Source organism: Bubalus bubalis, chromosome 4 (assembly GCF_019923935.1).
Source record: "Bubalus bubalis isolate 160015118507 breed Murrah chromosome 4, NDDB_SH_1, whole genome shotgun sequence".
NCBI classification, from domain to species: domain Eukaryota; kingdom Metazoa; phylum Chordata; class Mammalia; order Artiodactyla; family Bovidae; genus Bubalus; species Bubalus bubalis.
The window spans coordinates 37,811,035-37,836,682 of NC_059160.1; the positions used below are offsets into that span (position 1 = coordinate 37,811,035).

Here is a 25,648-nt window from a genome sequence, read left to right on the forward strand (position 1 = left end):
AGCACCTAGTTCTGTCAAACTGACACCTTACATTACCTGCCTAAGATCTGCTCTGATAATATTATTGGGCGTGAATTACTTTCTAATGCATGTGCTTCTTTGAGTGTGATTTGTTTTTCCTTTGGTCCATTTTTAAAAAGCAAAGAAACACCAGTCTAAGGCCTGGGGAACAAAAGCCTCCACTGGTGAAAGATTATAAAGGGACTGAGGAGAGACTAAGAGCCTGTTCTTAGCTAACCCACTGAATCTGACATTGTTGCTGATGGAGGCACAAATTCCAGGTTCAAGACTCTTTGACACAAGGGGCACCTCCTGGCCAAAGTTTCCCAGCCTAACACTGGAAGTGAATCATTGCCTTTCCAAACAGGATGCTACTCTCATGATCACACACCCACAAAGAACCTTAGATGTCTCCACTACTTGCTCATTGAGAACAGAAGTGTGAGAGGTCCCACGTGAGACTGGAGCTTTATCAGAAATGATGTAAAGGCCGCGTGAAACAAAGGGAACGCTAAAAGTTTTCCCCAGAATCCAAGAAAATACCTTTAAAGAGACAAGTCATGGGTCCATCTTTGTTTCCTTCAGTTTTCCCAGGGAGCCCAGAATCTACGAGAATTTTCTTCCCTGTCTTTAAATGTTTAGTTCCTTCTTCATAGTGTAGTATAATGAAAATAAGGGATGACAATGCCTCATGATGAAGCAGCTAAATTACACAGTGTGTGTGCTCAGTCATGTCCGATTTTGCGACCCCATGGATTGTAGGCCTCCAGGCTCCTCTCTGTCCATGGGATTTTCAAAGCAAGAATACTGGAATGGGTTGCCATTTCCTTCTCCAGGGGATCATCCTGACCCAAGGATCGAACCCATGTCTCCTGCATTGGTAGGTGGATCCTTTACCACTGCTCCAGGTGCGCCACCTAGGAAGCCCTAAATCACACAGAAAGAAGCACCATGTAACTGAACAATGTGTTGAAATGATGTCATGTTTTAGGACATGACTTCCTTCTCTGGTTTTTAACCTTTCCCCTCCTTAACATAATCCCTTCCCTGGTGGCTCTGTGGTAAAGAATCCACCTGCCAATGGAGGAGATGCGGGAGATCCCTGGGTTGGGAAGATCCCCTAGAGAAGGAAATGTCAACCCACTCCAGTATTCCTGTGGAAAAACCCCATGGACGGAGCAACAGTCTGTGGGGTCGCAAAGAGTCTGAAATGATACAGCAGCCGAACAAACAACAACTTCCTAACAGAAAATGTTAATCAGCACTGTAGGAGGTTATCTTTTGTTTGAAATATGGGGCATTGTACTCATGAAGAAGTTACTATTTAACACTTTGTCATTCATAAAGAAAGATGAAACTTGTTAAAAAAATCCAAGGACGTATTTTCCTCAGGTTGAGGACTACTATATTTGGCTCTCAATCTCTGGTCAAAGAAAGTTTGCAAGGGGCTTTTGTTAAGATAAGAGTGAACACACACACACACATACACTATTCCCTCCCAATCCTAACCCTTCTTCTACTCAAAGGTAACCTAATAAGTACCACCACCTACTCTCCCTTTCTAGAGTTCTCTGGTAGCTCAGACGGTAAAGCGTCTGTCTCCAATGCGGGACACCTGGGTTCGATCCCTAGGCCGGGAAGATCCCCTGGAGAAGGAAATAGGAATCCACTCCAGTACTATTGCCTGGAAAATCCCATGGACAGAGAAGCCTGCTAGGCTATACAGTACATGGGGTCGCAAAGAGTTGGACACGACTGAGCGATTTCACTTTCACTTTCCCCCTTTCTAGGATTAATTCTCCTCTTATGAGCAACACAAGATCCTTATTTGAGGTGTGCTTTCTACTTGCAGTGTTCAGTGGAGAAGATGGGGAAGCAGTAGCCTTGCTTAAGTGGTCCTCAGTTGGCGGGGGTCAGGGGTCAGGGAGGGGTAAAAGGGTGTCCAGAAAAGCCACCTCTGTAGGAAAATACGAGCAAAAACCGCCAGACCTTTTGCCCAGAAGTAACATTCCAGGGTGGCTAGTCCCACCAAAATGAAACCGGGAATGCAATGGCTGTTAGAAAATATTTTGAAAGAAGGCAGCTGATTTACGTTTATTGAGTCGTACTTCTTTCTTTTAATAGCACAAAGAGCACAGGCCCTAGCAGTGCGCACACGCTCCTCTGCTTCGCAGCCCTGCACAACCTGCGGCCATCCAGCAGGCCCTTCTTCCTACAAGATGGCTCCTCCACGATGACCCTTCCGAGGAATCAGCCCGAGGTGCCACCTACGCGTCCAGAGACGGCCCGCGGGCCTCGGTCCCCATCCCAGACCCGAGGCCGAACTCGGTCGGATGCGCGACCCCACGCGTGATGTCTTTTTGACTCCCTAGACCTCGACTCATTTCATGCTCTTCCTTCCACGCCCCTTTCTCTTGCGTTTCCTTCCCCCTGGTAAGGCGCGGTGGAAGGAAAGACTTCCTCCCATACCCCGCGCGCGCGGAGCGGCGCTGCAGCCCCGGCGGGCAGCAGGGTCACAGCGCCCGGCGTGCGGGGGAGGACGCGGGGAGGCGCCTTCCCGGCTCCCGAGACCCGCCGCCTCCTGCCCTCCCGGAAAGCCGGAGCGCGGCGGCGGCGGCGGCGGCAGGGGTCCCGCGGGCGGAAGTGAGAAGCCGGGCGTGGGAGGAGGCTGCGACTGGAGGCTGGGATCCCCTCCCGGCTGACGGCCCGGGACGACCCGAGCGGGCAGCGCGCGCCGCCCCGGCCTTTTTTGGCGCGGACCGAGGCCGGAGGGGCGGGGGGGCGAGGCCGAGCCACCGCCCCCGGGACCGGGAGGAGGGGCCGCCTCGGCCCGGAGAGGCTGGGCGGGGGCGGGCGGCCCCGCACCGCCGCCGCCTCCTCCCCGCGCTCCGCGGCCACCCCGGAACCCGGCGAGCGCGCGCGGGGGCGGGAGGCGAGCGCGCAGAGCTGGCGGGAGCCCCCGCCGCCCCCGGTCCCCCGGCCATGTCGGCCGACGAGATGGTGCAGATTCGCCTGGAGGACCGCTGCTACCCGGTGAGCAAGCGAAAGCTCATCGAGCAGAGCGACTACTTCCGCGCCCTCTACCGCTCCGGCATGCGCGAGGCCCTGAGCCCGGAGGCCGGGGGCCCCGAGGTGCAGCAGCTGCGCGGCCTCAGCGCCCCGGGCCTGCGCCTGGTGCTGGACTTCATCAACGCGGGCGGCGCCCGCGAGGGCTGGCTGCTGGGCCGGCGCGGGGAGCCGGGTGGCGGGGCCGAGGAGGAGGAGGAGGACATGGACGAGGCGAGCCTGCTATCTGAGCTGGTGGAGGCGGCCTCCTTCCTGCAGGTCACGTCTCTGCTGCAGCTGCTGCTGTCCCAGGTGCGGCTCACCAACTGCCTGGAGCTGTACCGCCTGGCGCAGGTGTACGGGCTCCCGGACCTGCAGGAGGCCTGCCTGCGCTTCATGGCTGTCCACTTCCACGAGGTGCTGTGCAAGCCCCAGTTCCACCTCCTGGGCTCTTCTCCTCCGGCCCCCGGGGATGTCAGCCTGAAGCAGAGGCTGAGAGAGGCCCGGATGACCGGGACTCCCGTCCTCGTGGCCCTAGGGGACTTCTTGGGGGGACCCCTGGCCCCTCACCCCTACCAAGGGGAGCCCCCGTCCATGCTCAGGTACGAGGAGATGACGGAGCGCTGGTTCCCGCTGGCCAACAACCTTCCTCCCGACCTGGTGAATGTCAGGGGGTACGGGGCTGCCATCCTGGACAACTACCTCTTCATCGTGGGCGGGTACAGGATCACCAGCCAGGAGATCTCTGCCGCGCATTCCTACAACCCCAGCACCAACGAGTGGCTCCAGGTGGCCTCCATGAACCAGAAGAGGTAAGCACCCAGCCAGCTACTGCGTTCCCGCGCATCCACCTGTTCCGGAAGCCATACCCCTCAGGTTGACTCCACTGGAGTCAACAGCAGTCACTGGAGGTTGTTCTGAGATGGGAATGGCTTGCTCGGGAATGTGGTTGGCCTTGACTCTGGCAAAGTTCCCGATGAACTAAGAAATTGCGGGGAAGCAGAAGCCCCCAAGGAGGTCAGCTCGCTGCGTGGTTTTCTTAGCCAGTATTTTGCCTTCAGACGAATTGCCTTTTTTGGGTTTTCCTAGAAGGATACTTCCAAAGAAAACTTTATTTAATTTTGCTTTTATTTTTATTTTCTTTTAGGAACTAATCCTGATTATAATGACACACGGTAACCTGTAACACTGACTTTGGATGTTCTTGTTGATGACTTTGGAGCTTACCAGTCTGTGATCAGAAAATAATCATTAGGCTTCTACTAATATTAGCTATCCAGGATTACCTTCCTTGTTTTTTATTCTCTTTTGCATCTCACTTTTCTTCCCAGACAGTCTTCATCATGGACCCAAGACTTGAGCCTGGCATTGGTCACCTGCAGAATTAGAACATGATCATCCACCCCAACCTTTCCCTTCCCATCCTGCAAATCCCTCTCAACATGCACTTGGGTGACTTGAAGAAAGGAAAAGGAAGAAATCAGGGGCAGGAAGAGGGAACAGAGTCAGGGATGGAATAGAAAAACAAGGGCAAAGAGCATTACAGGAAGAAGTGGTAGAAAAAAAAAAAACAACAAACCGATGGCAGAGCCCAGGATGGCCCAGAGCCATTCAGAAGTGGGGAGAAGAATCAATGTAACTCAAGAAAGGACAGGCATGCCCTTTCTTCTGGCCCATCTGTGTCCATCTCAAGCCCCCCCACCCCCACCCCACCCAACCTCCACCGTGGTTCCTGCCCTGAAGTGTGGAACAAGGAGTTGGGGGACTCACAACAGCGCAAAGAAAGTCTTAACAAGAATGAGAAGGTCATTACACAGATTTACTTGACTTAAGATGCCCCTCTAGGCTGAGTGGGGGAGGGTACACTGGCTTTATTTCTACTATAATATAAAATTCAATTTGGAACGTGTTGTTTGTTTTTTCATGGTAAAAAATGCGTAGTTGTTCTAGAAAACATGTTAAAAGGGCAAAGAATGAAGAAGCAGAAAGACTGTCACTTTTCTCATCCGAGTACTAACCAGGCCTGACCCTGCTTAGCTTTCAAGATAGGACATGTTCAGGGTAGTATGGCCATAGAAAGATCATTACTACTACTTCCTCCTTGAGGGAGGTGATAACCATCTACAGGTTGGCGTATTTTTTTCTATCCCCTCTCTAGTGCATTATTTACACGCTGTATTGAAAATCTGATATCACAGTGTTACTTTTAAATGGATTCTAAGAGTTTTTGTTGAAGCAAGGAACATGCAGTGGTGATAGAAGATGCCAAGATCAGGATACAAGAGCCAGCAGGCTGGCACCTCTGCTCCCATGTCTCCTGCTGTGCATTTGGTGCTCAGCACACAAACCCAGCTCCACAACTCTTAACACAGCACCTCACATGATTCTTTTTTCTCTCCAAATCTCTGGTAGTCCTTCCCTGCCACCCCTGCAGGAACTCCTTACTGCCCTCTTTAGGGAGGGAAAAAAAAAGTATTCCAGTAATGCATAAATACATGCTTAGAAAAATTGCACCTGACATTGAAAAACTTTGGAGTAAAACATATGTGTATCTATAGACATATTAATGTAAATATATAAATACATAATATACATCACAAATGTATATTTATAAATACAGTAATGGTTTACAGGGGAAAATATATATGTATGCATTTACATGTTGGAGTATATATGCATCTTATACATATTTTTACTGCAAAATTGTTTAGCTTATGCTGATTATTATGGCCCTTGGTATTTCCACTCTGAGAGTGTTTTTCTGTGTCAGCAAATGTAGACCCACCTCACTCTTGTTAATGGCTGTGTAGTATTCCAGCCTATGGATGCGCAGTACTGTAATCAGTTCTTCCCTATCATGAGCATTTAGGTCACTTCCGTTTGCCATTATAAAAATCCCATATTGAACATCTTTGAATATGTGTGCCTATCTTAGTTGGTATACGTTAGCTCTATATGGCAAATGCCTGGAATCCCTGGATGGATGGAACAAAGTATACATGCATTTTAAAGTTTGGTAGCTCCTGCCAAATTTCTCAACAAAAATTGATCTAATTGCCTCTCTTAGCAACAGTGTTTCAGCTTGCCAGTTTCCTAAATTCTTGCCAAGATAAGACATTATGAACATTTTTTATCTTTATCATTATAATGGACAAAAACACTGGTGTGAATGTCTCTGCTTGGAGGAGAGATTGTTTGTTTCATATGTTGATTGGCCATGTGTATACCTTTTATCGGAGAAGGCAATGGCACCCCACTCCAGTACTCTTGCCTGGAAAATCCCATAGATGGAGGAGCTTGGTAGGCTGCAGTCCATGGGGTCGCTAAGAGTTGGACTCGACTGAGTGACTTCACTTTCACTTTTCACTTTCCTGCACTGGAGAAGGAAATGGCAACCCACTCCAGTGTTCTTGCCTGGAGAATCCCAGGGACGGGGGAGCCTGGTGGGCTGCCGTCTATGGAGTCGCCCAGAGTCAGCCACGACTGAAGTGACTTAGCATATCTTTTATAAATGGCCTTTCCCAGTTTTTAAAAAACTGGCTTATCTTTTTTGTATTAATTTTAGAAATTCTCTTCTTGTATATAGGTAATAACTCTTATCTATTAGGTAGTGTTGCACATGTTTTTCATCTGCCTTTTTTTTTTATCATAAAGGTCAAAAATGAAATGCCAGAAGTGACCAGGCAGGTAGAGCCAGTGAATAGAGGGGTTTGGAAGGGTCATGATGAACTGGTGAGTTACTAATCCACCGCAAGAGGGCGCCACATCGCGACCACAGCTGTTATTGTCATAGACGTGAGGAATGGTGTCGCCAGATATCTCAATTTTTAAATGTTGGCACCGTACTCCATTTAAAAAACAAGCAAATAGACAACAACAAGAACTGGCCTTGTGAGCCTCCAGTTTGGGGCTTCATGTTTATAGGGCATTTTTATAGGAAAGGGGACTTCCCTGGAGGCTCAGATGGTAAAGCATCTGCCTACAGTGTGGGAGACCCAGGTTCAATCCCTGGGTCGGGAAGATCTGGAGAAGGAAATGGCAACCCACTCCAGTGTTCTTGCTTGGAAAATCCTATGGACGGAGGAGCCTGGTAGGTTATAGTCCATGGGGTCACAAAGAGTCGGACACGACTGAGCAACTTCACTTGCTTTTATAGGAAAAGCGTTTCAATATTTCGTAGTCGGTTTTGTCGTCTGCTTCCTATGAGCTTTTTATCTTGCATAGGAAAGGCTTTCTACAGGAAGGCTTCTACCAGGAGAGCCCGCATCTGTCTCGTGCTGTTACTTTTATAGTTTTGCCATTTTACACTTACATCTGAATCTTTTGGGGATTTTAGATTATAACATGTTTCCTGAATGTTCAGTAGTCTTGGTTCTTCACTGTGATTTGCTAAACCAGTTATCCTATGCTAATTTCCCTGTTTCCCAGTGGGCAGTTTAGCCATTCCTATATTAATAACACATTTTTAAATTTTTGTAGCTTGGGAACCTATTTTATTGTCTTATAGCACAGAGACCCATTTGTTCTGTTTTAATTCTCTTGGTTATTCTTGATACATTTTCTCCTTCAGATATACTTTAGAATCTTCTTGTCAAGTCCTGTTAGAATTTTGACTGGAATTACATTGTATCATAGGTTAATTTGAAGGAGGATTCACAGTTCTCTGATACTTTGCAGATGGAAAAATGGTTTGTTTTTCCATGTATTTGGGGGGGTTTTTGGTCCTTCAGGAAAGGTTTCTTTTATTACCTTTGTCTGGTCTGGTTTTTTTTTTTCTTTTTTTTGGTTGTTGTTGTTATAATTATTCTTATGTATTTTCAAGTTATTATTATTCTTTCTACACAGATACCTTTTTTCATTATATTTTTAGAATTGGGTGCCATATTGGAATTTTAACCTTCTTTTCTCCTTCATACTTTGACTCAGATCTGACATAATCTCAACCAGGATTCCGTCCCCAAACCCTCAACTGGACTAAATGATGAAACGCCATGCTTTCTTTTATAGCACACTCCTCACCCTGAATTGAAATTTTCTGTTTTTGTTTTTTTCTTTCTCTTCTGATTGGGACCTACTGCTTATTCAATGCTTATGTATATTAATACTGCTAACATGGTAAGCAATAAATGCTTTAAATGCATGGCTTTTTTGAACTGTGGAATATATTTTACATTATTGTAATAAAGGTGAATGTATCTTTTTGTTCTTTTAAAATGTAACATTACAGTGAATATTTTTATTTTGTAAGTCATTATAGTCATTTTAGTTACTTAGAATCACTGAAAAATAATAGTAAGTAACATTTAATTGCGAAGAAGGCAATGGCACCCCACTCCAGTACTCTTGCCTGGAAAATCCCATGGATGGAGGAGCCTGCTGGGCTACAGTCCATGGGGTCGCTAAGAGTCGGACACGACTGAGTGACTTCACTTTCACTTTTCACTTTCAGGCATTGGAGAAGGAAATGGCAACCCACTCCAGTGTTCTTGCCTTGAGAATCCCAGGGACGGGGAAGCCTGGTGGGCTGCCGTCTCTGGGGTCGCACAGAGTCGGGCATGACTGAAGCGACTTAGCAGCAGCAGCAGCAACATTTAATTGAACATTTACTCTGTACTAGGTACTGTCTAGTACCTGGTACTCTGTACTACTGCTTTGCATGTATCATCTCACTTATTCTTCTCAAGGATTATATTAGGTCCCCGTTTTACGGAGGCAGAGACTGAGGCACAGAAAGTAAATTGCTCAAGGTGTGTAAAAAGTGGAGTAGTGAAAGTGTTAGTGCTCAGTCATGCCTGACTCCTTGTGACCCCATGGACTGTAGCCCTCCAGGCTTCTCTGAGCATGGGATTTTCCAGGCAAGAATACTGGAGTGAGTCACCATTTCCTTCTTCATGGAGTCTTCCCAACCCAGGGATTGAACCTGGGTCTCCTACTTTGCAGGTGGATTCTTTACTATCTGAGCCACCAGGGAAGCCCTACTTGGAGCTTGGTTACTCTATGTTTTAAAAAATTGGTCAAGGTGTGTAAAAAGTAGAGTAACCAAAATTTAAATATTCATTGACTCAGTATAACCCTTTGGAGCATTTACAAGTTTTGGCTTAATGACTGATGGTGACTGTCTTCATGAAAACCTTTAACTTTTCCTTTTAAAGATTATTTTCTTCCAAGAAGTCGAGCTCAGATATTTCATGATCCTGGGTTGCTTCTCAGAATTTCCTTGCGTGCGTCTCAGCCCTCACCACAGCCTCTGTGCCAGCCTCATTCTGGTCACTGTTGAATAAACCACACGATGATATGGCTCTGCCCTGAAGGAGTTTATAGTTGAATTTAGATGATGAGACAAATAGAAGTGAAACCTGAAATGGAATTATTGCTGGATAATGTGTCCCACACAGGCTCCGAAAGCACTGGAAGAAACTTAGGAGACTGGAAGAAAGACTGGAAGAAACCTTGAGTAGAAAGGGCAGATTTTGACCCCTGGTTACACAGCGTTTCACATCCACCCCATTCACTTGCCTTTGCTGAGGTAACTGGACCATTGACAAAGGGATCAAAGACAGAGCAGCCTACTTTCCACAGGGACTGAACAGTAAAATGATCCCATAATCTTAAATAACAAGGGACAGGTGGGAACTTAGACTCCCCTGGGATGGAGAGATTTATAAAGCCCTTGATTCATGGGGTCGCAAAGAGTTGGACACGACTGAGTGACTGAACTGAACTGAACTGAACTTACAACCTAGAGAAAATGATGCTAAACGACCAGTGGTGAACCAAAAAAGAAAAGAAGAAAAAAGAAACATTTAGGGTTGTGCCTTCTACTTAAAAACGGCAGTGAGTACACAACGCTGCTGGAGAGGCTGCTTTGAAGTCCAAGCACACAGTACCGCCTAGTGGTCTGCACGTGGATTTGATCTCTGGAGTTGTCAGGATGCAACTCTGCCTGTGTAGAAACTTGTGTGCCCACAAACTTGCTTGCTTCCCTTCCTCGCTTTAATTTGGGATAACTTGCAGGAACTGGCACCGCTGCAGTCATCAGTTCGTTAACTTCTCTGTTTCTAGAGTTGTCTCTAGTCTCTTGTGTTGCCCTGTACCCTTGCTCTGAAATCAGAGTAGGGTTGTTCTGCATGTGAGTACAGCAAGACTAGGAGAGAAACCTACCAAACAAGTCCTTGGCCTGGAAGGAATTACACTTGTCAGCTTTGGCTGTCCTCTTTCCTCTGAGCCAAAGTTTCTTTTAGAACTTTTCTAGAGTGATGGAACCTTTGAGAAATGTTGTCCTCTATGGTGAATTGCAGTGGAGTCTCAGGATAGCATGAAGTGAAGTGTGTTAGTCACTCAGTCTTGTCCAACTCTGAGGCGCCATGGACTTCTCCAGGCAACAGTACTGGAGTGGGTTGCCATTCCCTTCTCCAGAGGATTATCCTGACCCAGGGATTGAATTCAGGTCTCCCGCATTGCAGGCAGATTCTTCACTATCTGAGTCACCAGGAAAGCCCCATGAAGTAAAGAAAACCATATGTCTATTCACCTCCTCCCCGCACCCAATGTAATTTTGACCAACAGTTTAAATTGTTTTGTGGGTTAGGTTTTCTCAGAGATGGTTGGTAGTAGGGAGCAGGCATGACTACTTCTGTCTCCTAACCTTTCCTTCTCCCCTTACTGGTCCCCAGGGCACCCTACTATGTGGGGAAGTAGCATAGGGGAAGGAGGAGACAGAAGGCCCTAGTGGTCCACAGACTGCACCATCTTTCTCAGAGAGCTTGGGAAAGGACGGGAGAAAGGAGCGAGCTTTGCACTCCAAGTTTTACCCTAATGGTAACAACTTTTCTAAGCAGCAAGACCTGCTGGTGGTTTACGGTTCTTGAGCTCTTACTCAGGGCTGCATGTTGTGGTCACTGCTTTAGATGTCCTCCAGGGCCTCTGTAAGGTGGGCCTTTCTGTGGGCTCCATTTTCCCCAAAAGGAAACTGAGGCACAGTGAGTTTCATTGAGTGGCACTCCCAGCCTGTCAGACCCCAGTCATCCTATGTAGCTACTACAGCTACTGGGGTTGTGCAGCTCTTGTTCGTCTTTGGTACTGTGTGCTGGTGGTTAGCGTGGTTCATGTTACTTAGCTTTGAAGGATTTCAAGAGCTTTTGATTTCTTCTAAGTGAAAGAAACTAGATCATCATCTAATGTTTCTCACTTTCATTTCTATCCACTGTTTAAGTCAAGTATGTAGCTACAGCAAATAATTATTTGATTTAAAAATCCTTTTTCCTTTCTGAATGGAGGATATCAGGGATCAGTATTAGGAAAAACCCTATAAAAGTGATAATTAAAATAATTGCTATGTTGGATTCATACCTTTACCCTGCAGGATGTGAAGAACGGAAGACTTACTTTCAGAAAATGGGAAAAGGCAAGAATTTATGGACATGAGAGTGCTTTGTACAGAAATCCAGCACTTGGTACTTTGCAGCCAGTGACGGCTGCAGTTGCCCGACGAGAAACTAATCCTCCTGAGGTTAAGAAACATAGGCAGGGACATGCAGGCAGTGATCTCTTTCTGTAGATTACCCTTCTTAACTCTTAACAACGTGGTTTTCTTTTCCCCCCTTCACAAGTGGGGAAACTGAGACTCAGATCAGCTGAGATTCAATGCCTTGTTCAAGGTCACAGAGCTGTTTAGCAGGGGAGCTGAGACTTCCCCATGCAAGCCTGGGTTCATAGTCCTTGGCCGTCTGCCTCTTCATCAAGTGGCCTGTGTTTGGGTGGCAATTTCATCATAAATTCAATATTGAAAACTGTTTCTCTTTTCAAGTGAATTTGAGCATATTGGGGTCTGGAGAGATGGAGCTGTTTACTTTTAGCTGCCTGTTCGTTCAGCCTCAGAAAGAAGTCCCTTACATATTGCACAGGACAAATGATTATGCTGGAGGAATATCAAACACTGTTTTGATCTTACAAAATTTACTATCTGTGTACCTTTGGGGAACAAAAACAAATTGTGGGCTAGTAAAATTTAGTGCTTATTTACAAGCTTTATTTCCTTTGGTTCCCCAAATTTGCACACACAGAGAGGGCATCACGGTCAGATTTTAAGGACCACTGGCAGCAGGAAAGGTAAGCACCGTGAACCAGGGACCCCCCAGTAACTGCCACCCCGGTGAAGTCTATTGGCATGAAAAACTGAATGGCCAATTGGGTTTAATGGACAGTGTGGGGTTCTTGATGAAGAGTACTCTTTTCACTGTCTAATTTGAAAAACACAACTAAGCTAAAACTCATTTAAATGTAAACATTACAGGAACCATTGAAAAAATCCTAGTTTTTTAGTAGGTGGCTATTACGAACATACGTTCTATATCATAATGTATCATTGTTCATTAAACATCTGTCCAGCATGGCTACTTGTTTATTACTGCTTTTTAATCTACCCTCTTACATGCTTTTTTCCATTTGAACATTTAGAGCCTCTGTACCCCCATTCTTTAGTAGGACATTGTTACTTTCGACAAAATCATTGTGTTGGTACTTTCTGATATGCTGTGTGCTCTGGTTGTCTCCACTGCCCTGGGATGGGTGTGGTTTACACACTTGAGACGGAGGTCAGATAGCTGGTTATCGCCAGAGCAGGTCCAGAACCAGGTCTGCAGCTCTGTGCTGCTGCTCGTATGAGTGTGAAGTTGAGATCGTTGCATGTATCACAGTCAACTCACCCAGCGCTTCCAAGTGCTTATCCTTCCTGGCCTTTAAGGAGTCCATTAATCCCTGTACTACAGTGAAAGAAATTAATTTTTTCTTTTCTATCCAAAAGTCATGAGACTTTTATTTAGTATCTGAAGCCAATAAGCAATTTAATTGTATTACTGAATATGAATCTTAAAAGCAATACATTTCTCTTTTTAAAATTGTTTACTCTTGTGATAGGTGAGCATTTGTTGATATCTGTTATTTGTTGAGTTAACATGTATGAATACTCTTACAATGCCAGATCAAAATATTTCTATTTAGTTCAGTGCTTACCTCCCTCTACTTTGTATGTTGCCAAGCAATGTAGAAGATGCCCTCACATGAGGAGGATGGGTGAGCCATCTGCTTGAGTGAACTCATGGTAAATGGGTGTTTGGACCACCCTGTAGAAAACATATTGCATGTGCTTGTCTGTGTAGGCAATGCTGATGTATACCTAGGATGGAGCCTACCGCCTGTGAGTAGAGACGGGCAAGGGAGTCGAGTGGGTAATTGCTCCCATTCTTGAGAGAGTATTGAGTTTATTTTTTAAACAATCTACTTATTATAGAAGTATAGTTGATTTACAGTGTTGTGAGTTTTTTCTTTCTGAGTGAATTATTTTTTACAACTATATTATTTTTTGATTGGATACAGAGGTCTTGAGTTTAGCATATACAAAGTGTCTTTGATTCTTGGTTTAAACTAAGCAAGATTAGTCCTTGTTACATTGAATTGCTTACCTTCAACAGCTGAAGTGTAGAGAATGCACCATTTTTGTGGTTTCTTGGGGATGGGTGAAATCTCGGATGCTATTTCATCATTCCTCTGTCCCCAGGCATAACAGCACCCTGTTTGGAGAGCTCATTTCCTTCAAATACCAAGCAGATTCCACACACAGCTTTAGCAGATTGTGCCGTGGTCTTTTGAGTAATCAGAACTGACTTTGTGGGCCTTTGTGTCTCTCTTGCAGGTCTAACTTCAAGCTCGTGGCTGTTAATTTCAAACTCTATGCCATTGGTGGGCAGGCCGTTTCTAATGTTGAGTGTTACAACCCTGAGCAGGATGCCTGGAATTTTGTGGCACCCTTACCAAACCCTCTGGCTGAGTTCTCTGCGTGTGAGTGTAAGGGGAAAATTTATGTCATTGGAGGATACACTACCCGAGGTAAGTGAAGGCCTGGAAAGTGGTCCTCCTCCATGTGAGCTTTGGCAGCCTGGGGGAGGACGGGAGGGGCTAGAGGAAGCCCTCTAGTGCACACCAGCTTGATGTTATGTATTGCTTACTGTATATTTACATATCTGGAAAAAAGAGCATCCTGTGGGACATCAAAGAGGGGTCTTTGATACCTTTGTTTGAGCATGAAAATTGCATGGTGTGGGGGGAGCTGTGAAGAAAACATGTATTTTCTTCCTGCTCTGGAAATTCCACCCTGTAGTCAACCATCCTGTGACTTGGCTGGATGACTCCTACCTTTATCTCAAGTACACTGAACCCGCCTTGTCTAACACTGGGATTTAGTGCCAATGCATCCTTGCAGGTCTTTCTTTTCACTTTCTCCCTTGTGTTTGGGTACAAACATATGGGGTACAGATTCCAGAAATTCAGCTCCAGGCTGTTCACATATCATAGGAGGAACAAGAGCATGAAGAGCATTCTTTCTTGACCAGCAGTGGGAGGTGGCTGTGCTATTTATTAAACCATACATATGTGTTTTCTGGGCTTTTCTGGTGGCTCAGGTGGTAAAGAATCTGCCTGCAATGATCCCTGTGTTGGGAAGACTCCTGGAGAAGGGAATGGCAAGCCACTCCAGTATTCTTGCCTGGAGAATTCCATGGACAGAGAAGCCTGGCAGGCTACAGTCCATGGGGCTGCAAAGAGTTGGACACAACTCAGTGACTAATGGGCTTCCCAGGTGGTTCTAGTAGTAAAGAACCCACCTGCAAATGCAAGAGACTTAAGAGATGTAGGTTTGATCCCTGGACCAGGAAGATCCCCTGGAGGAGGGCATGGCAATCCATGCCAGTATTCTCCTCACCTGGAGAATCCCATGGATCGAGAACCTGGCGGGCTACAGTCCATACGATTGTAAAGAGTCAGACACAACTGAAGTGACTGAGCATTCAGTACGCATATGTGTTTTCTACTTTGTTTGGTGGACATTTTATAGTTAATGATTTGAAAATAACAAGCTTCTCCATAGGTTTTATACTCCTGGTCTTGGTAGGGAGCATCTCACAGCTTGTAAAAAATTTTTTTATTGGAGTATAATTGCCTGAAAGCTCAGTTGGTAAAGAATCCACCTACAATGCAGGAGACCCCGGTTCGATTCCTGGGTCAGAAGATCTGTTGGAGAAGGGATAGGCTACCCACTCCAGTATTCTCGGGCTTCCCTGGTGGCTCAGCTGGTAAAGAATCAGCCTGCAATGCAGGAGACCTGGGTTCGATCCCTGGGTTGGGAAGATCCCCTGGAGAAGGAAACAACTACCCACTCCAGTATTCTGGCCTGGAGAATTGCATGGACTGTATAGTCCATGGAGTCGGACACGACTGAGCGACTTCTGCTTTCTTTAGCTGCCTTACATCGTTGTGTTAGTTTCTCCTGTATACAAAATGAATCAGCTGTATGTTCACATATATTCCCTCTTTCTCAGATTTCCTTCCCATTTAGGTCACCACAGAGCACAGAGTAGAGTTCCCTGTACAATACAGTATGTGCTCAGTAGTTAAGTATTTTATACATAGTATCAATAGTGTATATATGTCAATCTCAATCTCCCAGTTCATCCCAGCCCTTCTTCCCCCTTGGTGTCCACATGTTCCTTTTTTATGTCTATGTCTGAACTTCTGTTTTGCAGAGAGGTTCATCTGTACCATCTTTTCTAGATCCCCTATATGTTAGTATATGATATTTTCCTCTTTCTGACTTACTTCACTCTGTATGACAGTCTCTAGGTCCATCCTCATCTCTGCAAATGGCACGATTCCATTGCCTTTTACGGCTGAGTAATATTCCATTGTGTATATGTACCACATCTTCTTTATCCATTCATCTACTGATGGATATTTAGGTTGCGTCCATGTCTTGGCTGTTGCAAGCTGCAACAAACTGCAGTACTAAATACTGCTGCAATAAACATAGGGGTGCATGTATCTTTTGGAATTATGGTTTTCTCTGGGTATACACCTAGAAGTGGGATTTCTTGGTCATATGGTAGTTCTATTTTTAGTTTTTTCAGAAAACTCCATACTGTTCTCCATAGTGGCTGTATCAATTTACATTCCCACCAACAGTATAAGAGGGTTTCCTTTTCTCCACACCCTCTCCAGCATTTATTTTTCATAGATTTTTTTTGATGATGGTCATTCTGACCCATGTGAGGTGATATTATATTGTAGTTTTGATTGGCATTTCTCTAACAGAGAAGTTGAGTGTCTTTGCATGTGCCTCTTGGCCAACTGTTTGTCTTCTTTGGATCCTCTTCTGTCTCTGACAAGGACATACTTCTTGGATTTAGAGCTGCCTGGGTTATCTAGAGGATGGTCTCTTCTTTAGATCCTTAACTAAAATTACATCTGCAGAGATCCTTTTCCCAAAAAAAGTGGCATTCAAAGGTTCTGGGGGTTAGAAGATGAACATATCTATCCAGGGGCCACCATTCAACCTTCTGTAGGTGGTGTTTTCATTTATACATTTAAGGACGGTGACGTGGGAAGAGAAGTGCATGGGGAGCAGTGAGGTTTTTCTTTTTCACACCAAGTTTTCATCACTTATCCCTTGTGACTCTCCACTGATGATAAGATATCTGTCCACTCTTCCTTTACAAATAATTGAAAGAAAATGAGACCTAGCAGTCACTTCTTTCACTTCAGCATTGGTGTTCAGGTTACAGTGGTCAACTTTATAGACTTAACTAAACCATGGACCCCAGAGAATTCCTGTGTATGCATATGTACCTCTGTGTGTATCTGTGTGTCTTCTCTCCTAGGAAAGTAAATACAGTTATTTACTTTTGCACATTTCTAAGAATTCTGATTCCTCCCTAGGTTTTGTGACACAGAATGTGCCCTGTGGGCTGACCCAGTGCACACACAGCCCTTGGTTTCTCTTCTACCCCAGAGTCGGGAAGCCCTGACAGGCAGCACTGTAACCCAAAGACAACTCTACTGGTAGATTTCCTAGTTTTTCCATGACCCTGGCTGAGCAAATGTTCTTTAGATTTGACCTGGAAAACCCTTGCTTGTGTGTTTTCTAGTTTCACAGGCCACTACTAATGTGCCTTCTTCACTTGGGCCACCCACTGTGATCCCTGACCCGGCTTCCCTGAGCCAAATCCCCATGACAGGATGGTTAGGTGACGTGGATGGATGGCTGTTTGTGCAAGGGCTGAAAATGAGTTTTCTACTATGAGAGGGCAGGCAGCTCCTTGTCCTCTGAAGCCCCCTCCTCCTCTGCTTGGGCTTGTCCCGGCACTTCCTAATAGTTCCTTGTCTTTAAAATAAGACATCATAATTGCCATGAAAAAAAAAAAAAATCAGGAATTGAAGTTGGGTTTTTAACCTACTCACTTAAGTCAGGTGATACTTTTAAAATTTAGTAAGGGATAATTCATCATTTTTATGATAACTGATTGATTATTTTAATTCTTTGGCCAGCACTGAAGAAATGAAATTCAATAGAAAGTAGTAGTAACCACTAAAGGGAAGAGGGGTGATTTGTTAAATGTCGGAGTCAACTCTCAGTGTAAATGCAAAAAGATCATTCCACCAACTCAAACCTCATCATGGCCTGAGCCCTTGTTGGGTGAGGAGAGAAAACATTTACAGAAGACCTGGAAGGACCTTCAAACCTGGACCTGAGAAATAAATACACTGACGCTTGGCCAGAATAGGTCCTTTATTTGTAGGATGGGGAACCAGGTTACTCAGGAGTACTTGTTGGTAGATTAGTAACCAGACTCCTTAGTGCTGTCTCCTAGAATGTCCGCTTTATCCCCTGTGCCCTCTCAAGGCACTTGACTTGTAGCAGAGAGCACGGTGTAGCTTTAATTACAGCCCTCTGTGGGTGGGTCCTTCTGTCTCAGGAGGAAGTACTGCTCCCAGTTTCTGCAGCGATCAAAAGGCTGCGGCTTTCGTTGAACGTCAGTTCCCAAGCTGACCTGTCTCTTTACACTGATGCTGTTGTTTAAAAAACAACAAACAGAAAGTTCATTCTTTCGGATAATTCAGAGCATTTTTAATTTTTTTTTTTTTTTTTTGCTGAGGCTAAAATATTCCATTTATTCTTCCCTTGAGGAAAGAAAGAATAAAAGAACAATTAAAAAAAAAAAAAAACGAAAAAGGAAACTAGATATTTTCAATTTCACAAGCATTTTTCAAAGAGACTAGGCAACATTTTTCCTTGAAACAGGTATTAATTGAAAATGATGTTAGGGTGGTCTTTCATCTACCATCCGATTATATCCACACAATAATTAAGCATCTCAGGACTTCCTGGTGGTCCAGTAATTAAGACTTCACATTCCAGCATAGGGGGTGTGGGTGCGATCCCATATGCCTCAGGGCCAAAAAGTTACAAAACATAAAATAAAAATAATATTGTAATGAGTTCAATAAAGACTTTAAAAAATGGTCCATGTTAAAAACAAAACAAAAATATATATATGTGTGTGTGTATATATATATGTATATACGTAACCATCTCGTGAAATGGGCAAGGGGAGGGGAAAGAGCCGTTGTCAGCGCATCTCCAGTGTTACAGTTGGGAAACAGAATTGCCAAGCGATTCTGGCTTAAAGGCCAGAGGTCAGAGTTTTTTTCTTGCATCTCTTTGACTTGCAGCTCTGCCTCCTTTCCGTTACACGGCTCCAGAGATCCCGCTCAGCTCACTTGTCTTGTTTCATAGAATCTGTTGTCAAGAAGAGATCCTCTTGGGGCTCAGCCTGTCATTTGCGTTAGGCAGCGCCTCGTTCTGTTAGGTACTGATGAGGACTCTCTGAGGCCTGGATTCTTCCTACGCTGGCCTGGTGGTTCTCCAAGGTGCAGGGGTCCCAGGGAGGAGCGGTTGCTCTGTCACAGAGGCTCATCTCCCTGGTCCGACCGGCTCTGAGAGCCAGCCCAGTGGGGAGGATTCTACACGGATCTCCTCCCAGCCATTTCCCAAACTCTTTTCCCAACTTCCGCTTTCCGGAAGCAGTTTGGCCTCTGTGTGAGGCAATCATTCAGTCTCAGGCAGGCGTGCAGGTCCAGCCGGGCGGCTGGTGGCGCTCCCCCTGGTGGTGTCCTCACGCGGCTCCTCTCTGCCTTTCAGACCGGAACCTGAACATCTTGCAGTACTGCCCCTCCGCCGACCTCTGGACTCTTTTCGAAACGTGCGACGTCCACATCCGCAAGCAGCAGATGGTGTCGGTGGAGGAGACCATCTACATCGTGGGGGGCTGTCTGCACGAGCTGGGGCCCACACGAAGGGGCAGCCAGAGTGAGGACATGCTCACCGTGCAGTCCTACAATACCGCCACCCGCCAGTGGCTCTACCTCAAGGAGAACACATCGAAGTCGGGCCTTAACCTGACGTGCGCACTGCACAACGATGGCATCTACATCATGAGCAGAGACGTGACCCTGTCCACCAGCCTGGAGCACCGAGTTTTCCTCAAGTACAATATCTTTTCAGATAGTTGGGAAGCCTTTAGGCGTTTCCCAGCTTTTGGACACAATTTGCTGGTCTCTTCTCTTTATCTGCCCAATAAAACAGAAACCTGACTGAATTGACCTAGAACTGAAAAAGAAACCTGGTTCAAGACCAAAAAACACAACTGTCCAATTTCCAGAGAGACTGATTTTCAAAGGGAAAATGTGAGTTTTAGGTCATTTATACAGAAGCTGTAAATAAGCTTACTTGAACTAATTTACTTGAAAACTTGTGGGAAAAAAGAGAGACCAACTTTATTATTTTTTTAATTATTGATTTTTAAATTATGGGAGCAAATCCATGATAATGTTTTTTGTACAAATGTGATACCCTTGGGCCAATGTCTGAAACTGATCTTCAAAAAGAAGATTCATTGTGCCTGTTTAGTAAAGGGCCAAAGTCAAAATTGGTAAGAATGCTAAAGATGATTTTTAAATCTGTTTTATTTAGATCACTTGAAATATCATTGATACCTTAAGTGAGAGGTTTTTTTGTTTGTTTTTGTTATTAATTTACTTGACAAACATGAATATTAACGCTGTCTTTCTCCCCTGGTCACACCCACATGTGTTGCAGTGTGTTTAAACTAGGGTTCTGTGTTCATTTATTTTATTTGCACATGACTTTCCAGAAAACTTACACCAGTGGAACCCAACACCCAGTCCTCCCCCAAACCTGTGTAACAATGTTCTCAGCTATTTTTCAAGTCTTTTTTTTTTTTAACAGTTATGAATGCTGAGTAAATAGGCCGGTATAACCTCTTATTTCATTCATGTAGCAGATTGCAGATTTGTGTGGTCAGGTTATATTGCTAGGCATTCTGTATTTCTTAAAAAAGAGGATATATTGTTTAAAAGAATGAATCTCTATATTTTTTAAATTGAGTCTTAAATGGGAAGGGAAGGAAGCACCAAATAAGAGAAAAAAAAAAATGCCTTTGAAAGTTACTTTTATCGAATGTATTTGACCTAGTTCTTTAAGTTTGAAAGTGTAACTTTATACTTAAGTCAGACACCTTTCAGATTTAATCTTGGCTTTTTAATTCATGCTTTGCTTTTGTGGGGTAAAGTGAGGACAGCTTTGAAACATTTGTGCTAGAGAGAGGGAAAGAAGCCCCTAGAGATGGAGTAGCATCTGCTAGGACTTCGGAAATTTGGTAAGGTGCTCTATTTGCCTTGGTTGGTAAATCAAGTGGAACCCAGCTTAAGAGTTGTTTGTTTACAGTAAATAGTTAACAATGAATAAAATCTTCTGCCAGTCATAGATCAGCATTTCTTTAAAAATATACAGGCATCTCTTGGATATGCTGTAGTTCAGTGCCAGACCACTGCAATAAAGCAAATTGAAAGGATTTTCAGGTTTCCCAGTGCATGTAATGGTTATGTTTGCACTATACTATATAGTCCATTAAGTGTTCAGTAGTATTATGTCTTAAAAAAATGTCCATACCTTAATTTTAAAAATACTATTATTATTAAATACTGCTAACCATTATACCTGACAAAGTGGGGTTGCCACAAATCTTCAATTTGTAAACAGTGTATTAATCTGCAAAGTATAGTAAAGTGAAGCACCATGAAATGAGTTATGCCTGTATATACACATGTAAAGCAATTTTATTTCCATTGAAAAACATTTTTTGAAGCCCTCTGATTTTTTGCAGTGGAATAACTAAATTGTGAGCTGGATCCTGTCGTTCTGTCCTAACATTCCAGTTTCAGCGTGCCTCACTTTAAAAAGGTCCTGTAGAAAAACAAAAACTGTTAGGGCAAATTCATGCATTCAGCACGCTTACTGATGCCTCCAGTATGCATTCACTGGGCAGGTGGACACAGAGGAGTCGATGACCTTAACAGGCTTCAGTTTATACAAGGACTCACTACAGGGTTTCTTCACAACTATGACCTCCTAGTATATTTAAAATAAGGGTCTGGTTGTAAAAAATTCTAGTTGCACAACTTTTCAGGAATACTTCTATTAGGTAAAATGTGGTAAGTCTTTATTGTGGACATGGAGATAGATTTTTGTGTCTTGTTACCAAATAATCTTATCAACAACAATATTGAAGGGTTTCTAAGCCATATCCATTTATTCTCAAATACTTAGCCTTCTTTTTCTTTTTCTTTTTTTTAAAGAACTCTGACTTAAATTTTATTGGGAATAGTACTTTAATAATAGATTTATATTAATTTATATTCATTATAGAATTGAATTTCTGGTGACCAGTAATTTCATTACATATATTTAAAAATCTAATTTATTTTAGATAGTGTTAACTTGTGTTACTATAGATCTTAGCGTTTTTAAGGCTTAACCTTATATATTCCTACGATTATAGCCAGTTGAATTAATTCTGGACAAACAGTTGGAGATTAGCTCGTAAATACCCACATTATAAGAAATACAAAATTTCCTGCCAACCAGTTCTCTTCTTGATTACATTCTTTGGATCTATTTTCCTCGTGCCAACAATTAGATTCTTTGACCAAGTGAAGGCATACTCTTATCCACAAAGCTCTTTTTATAAACCAAGTTTAATGTGTGTGTATGTGCATCTGTGTGTGTGTGTAACGAGTGTGCATGCGCACACATAGGCATCTGGCATATTAAGCTCTAAGATACGCAGACTCTAACAAGACTTCCTTGGGGGTGCCAGCAGTACTTAGGCAAAACAGAAAGTGCGGTAGGAGAGATCTGTGGATTTGAGACTTCCTTCTTGCTGTACACATTAGCTGTGTTGATGTTTTGAGAGTAGTTTTAATTTAGCCTCATGCTCTCACTGGTGCCAATGTTGTACTGAAGACTCTACCTATGATGAAGGCAATGTTGCTTGAAAGTCTCCCTTTGTTTCTTCTCTTTCTCCAACTGCTGTCTCATTTTCAGAGAAGCTTTTGAGGGCTGCTGCCCTCCCACTGTGGAGAGGGGAGTTACTGGGAAGACCTGAATGCTGGCCACCTTGCCAGAAGCACCCTATTTCACTGAGCATGGTCTAAGTGTGAATTGTTAGATGGAGGTTATTGGTTCTCCAGTCATTCCTTCTGGCTTTCTTTTCTGCATCCTTAGTTTCTGAGGCCCCTCCCTTTAAACATTTGTCTGATGAATGTATAGGAGTTGATTATTTCAACTATATTTGTTAAATCTTAACAGTGAAGTACTGAGAAGGTTATGGATACTAGTAAGAAACAAGTAGATTAGGATTAAGCATGAATACCAAAGAGAATTTAACTCTGCCATTTTTTTTAAAAAACCAAAATCCTAAGTAATTCCAAATGCCTTAGATATCAATTAAAATTGTTCTGAGATGGACAAAACTCTCTACCGGGAGAGTAATCAAGTAAATGCCTGTTCTCTTTCGATAAACCATTACTCTTTGAGTGTTGTGAATGCCATGTTTTCAGATTTCTAGGTAAAGTCATGACCCTATGTGTTTGGCTGCACAGGTAAATCGAGTGTGAAGGCTTTGCTGTCCTGGTCGACCAGCACTTAATAAGCAGTGGCTTAATGCAGAGCACTTGAGAGACAACATAGCAACAGAGAGGGAATATGGGTGAGTCCTTCACTGGATGCCTTTCTCCTAGACTAGGGCTGGGGAAGATGAAACACTATGCCACCATTCTTTCAAGGTGGCGTTACGAGTGAGCAGCACTTTTTGCCTCTGTGGCAGAAATTGGTCTTAAAAATCCATGTCATTAATGCTTCCAGGCATCTATTACCAGCCCATCAGAGTGAGATGAGGTCTCTTTGTCATCCCTGCCTTAGGCAGAGGAGTGAATGAATGACATGAGTAGACACCACCCAGAATGTCTGTGAAAGCAGTGAGCTGATTGAGCTGTTTTCTGGTTTCCCAAAATACATATTAAATCTCTATCATGTGCAAGAAAGTGCTAAGAAGTGGGGAGACAGACATAAGTAAGCCACCATCCCTAGCCTTGAAGACCTTGCAGCCTTGTGGAAATGTTTGCCGTGACCGTCTTAGACTGTCTGGAGGATGCCCGCTTTCGTCAGGTGCACTGGGGCGTGTTGCATTCCTGCATCTTCAGTCCTGGCCCCAGTCTGGCCCCTACCTTACATGGTTGACTAACGATCATCATACTAGCTGATTCATACTGGCTATACACTCAATTTAAACATCACATGCTGTGTTTTTTTTTTTTCTTTTTCACCGTATGCTCTTTTCTCACTACTTTCCATAGTCTTCTCTGTACTTCATTTTCCTGAGAAGGATGATATGAGATTGGCTTTATTTAAAAATACTTAGTAGGCACCATGGCTTATGGAGCTGAGAGCTCAACAGCTTGATCCCATGAGAATGATGAACAAATCCAGGGAGGCAGGTATTGGGAGAGAAGCCAGCTGTTCACGTGTGTGTTTATACCTATGCCTTTAACACACTTCGATCAAAAATATTAATAAAGAAATGGACATCTATATACTAGTCCTGACTGAGAGTCAGTTGATTTCTGCCTTTGTGATAACTATTAAAGGGTATATTTCATTCACATAAGCATATTTTTTTTTCCATTTTCTGGTGTTAACTTAGGAACACAATATAAAATACACACCAATTGACACAGACTGAGTTTAGCACTTAACATAACCAGTTTTACCCATTCATTCCTGTAGGAGACAGATTAAATGTAAAAGATGGTCAATTTTGAGTTGCAAAAGTGTGCTGAAATGACTTTGATGGGGTTGGCTGGTGCTTTGTCAAGTGGATGTCAGAGTTTATTACTAGTAAAGAAAAGGAAAATGTAATTTGCATTATTATGCCGTTTTTCTAAAAAAAACTTAATAGGGACTCTTTAGATGTCTCTACAATGTTTTCATATCTAGTGGTCATTTTAGAAAAAAAAGATAATCTATAGAATGAATAGTTATGTTTTGTTATGATTGATACTTTCTTGGTTAAAATGGTTGTATTGTGTCTTCAGTTTCCAGTGTGGCTTAAAATGTAAACATTCACATGATTCATTTAAATACAATGATGCCTATGAAGCACTCACTCAGACAGCATTCCTTTTATGTTTAGAACTACAGAAGAAAATCTCTTCAAATAAAATAGTTCTAAATCTGTGTTCGTTGTCCGTTAAGTATCCGCTGTGTACTCAGGGCTGAGAAGGGCTGGGGGAGGGGAGACAGCTGTCTGTCGGTGGGAGCTCCTGATTGGCTGGAAGGCCAGATTAACCTATGAGCCAGTTAGCGGAGGAAGAACCACGTGGAGTGTCTTATGAAAACTGTTAATGTTTGAAGAAGATGGATCTTGGAGGAGGAGCTCTGAATCCTTGCAATTCTGAATAAAAGAATGAAGTCAAAATTCCATAGCTTACCAATTATGGCCCCTCACGATCTGTTCCTCCCTGTGTTTTCTACCATTCCCACTGTTTTAAACACCTCTTGCTCTAGGAAAACTAAGACACATAGTTCTGTTTCTATTGTGTTAGCTATGACACTCACGGTCTGTGAGGCTTAGAAAGCACTGGGGGTAAGTGTCCAAAAATAGAGTTCAGTTACTAGATGATATCCATCCATGGCTGTCCATCTTCTTTTTATTCTTTTGGCTGCACTGCAAGGCAGGTGAGATGTTAATTCTCTGACAAGGGATTGAACTATGGGAGCCCTGCAGTGGAATCATGGAGTCCGAACCACTAGACCACCAGGGATGGGCCTTGTGTCCATCTTCTTCTATCCTTTGGTTGCTTGACCTGTGAGAACAGGTCTTCTCATACAGTTTTAAGAGTGATCCAACTTGAAATATACTACTACCCCCATTAAAAACCAAAGACACACCCATCTTTTCCCTAACAGAAACAAAGATCAGATCTAGCTATTGTATCCAAGGTGACATCCCAGTTCATGGAGTCCCAAGTCCAGGGTCGTCAGGGGTTATCCTTCTCTCCAAAGCCCATGGGTGACCACCCAGCTCTGACAGCCTATCAGCTAATGAACTTATTTCATACACACCCAACACTAATAGAGCACTTACTCTAGGAACTCTAGGCATTTTAAAAATTTAACTTATTTAGGCCTCACAGCTGACAAAGGTCCATATAGTCAAAACTATGGTTTTCCCGGTAGTAATGTACGGATGTGAGAGATGGACCGTAAAGAAGACTGAGCACCAAAGAATTGATGGTTTCGAATTTTGGTGCTGGAGGAGAACTGAGAGACTCTTGGACAGTAAGGAGATCAAACCAG

General features: G+C 43.8%; 1 protein-coding gene across 1 annotated transcript; it reads left to right on the forward strand.

Moving 5' to 3' along the window:
• Positions 1 to 2,895: 2,895 nt before the first annotated feature.
• Positions 2,896 to 24,526, forward strand: KLHL42 (kelch like family member 42). Its single transcript, XM_006079536.4, has 3 exons — positions 2,896 to 3,857; positions 13,736 to 13,929; positions 19,073 to 24,526. Exons 1-3 carry the CDS (start codon positions 2,983 to 2,985, stop codon positions 19,522 to 19,524), a joined length of 1,521 nt encoding a protein of 506 aa, XP_006079598.4. The 5' UTR covers positions 2,896 to 2,982; the 3' UTR covers positions 19,525 to 24,526.
• Positions 24,527 to 25,648: the final 1,122 nt, after the last annotated feature.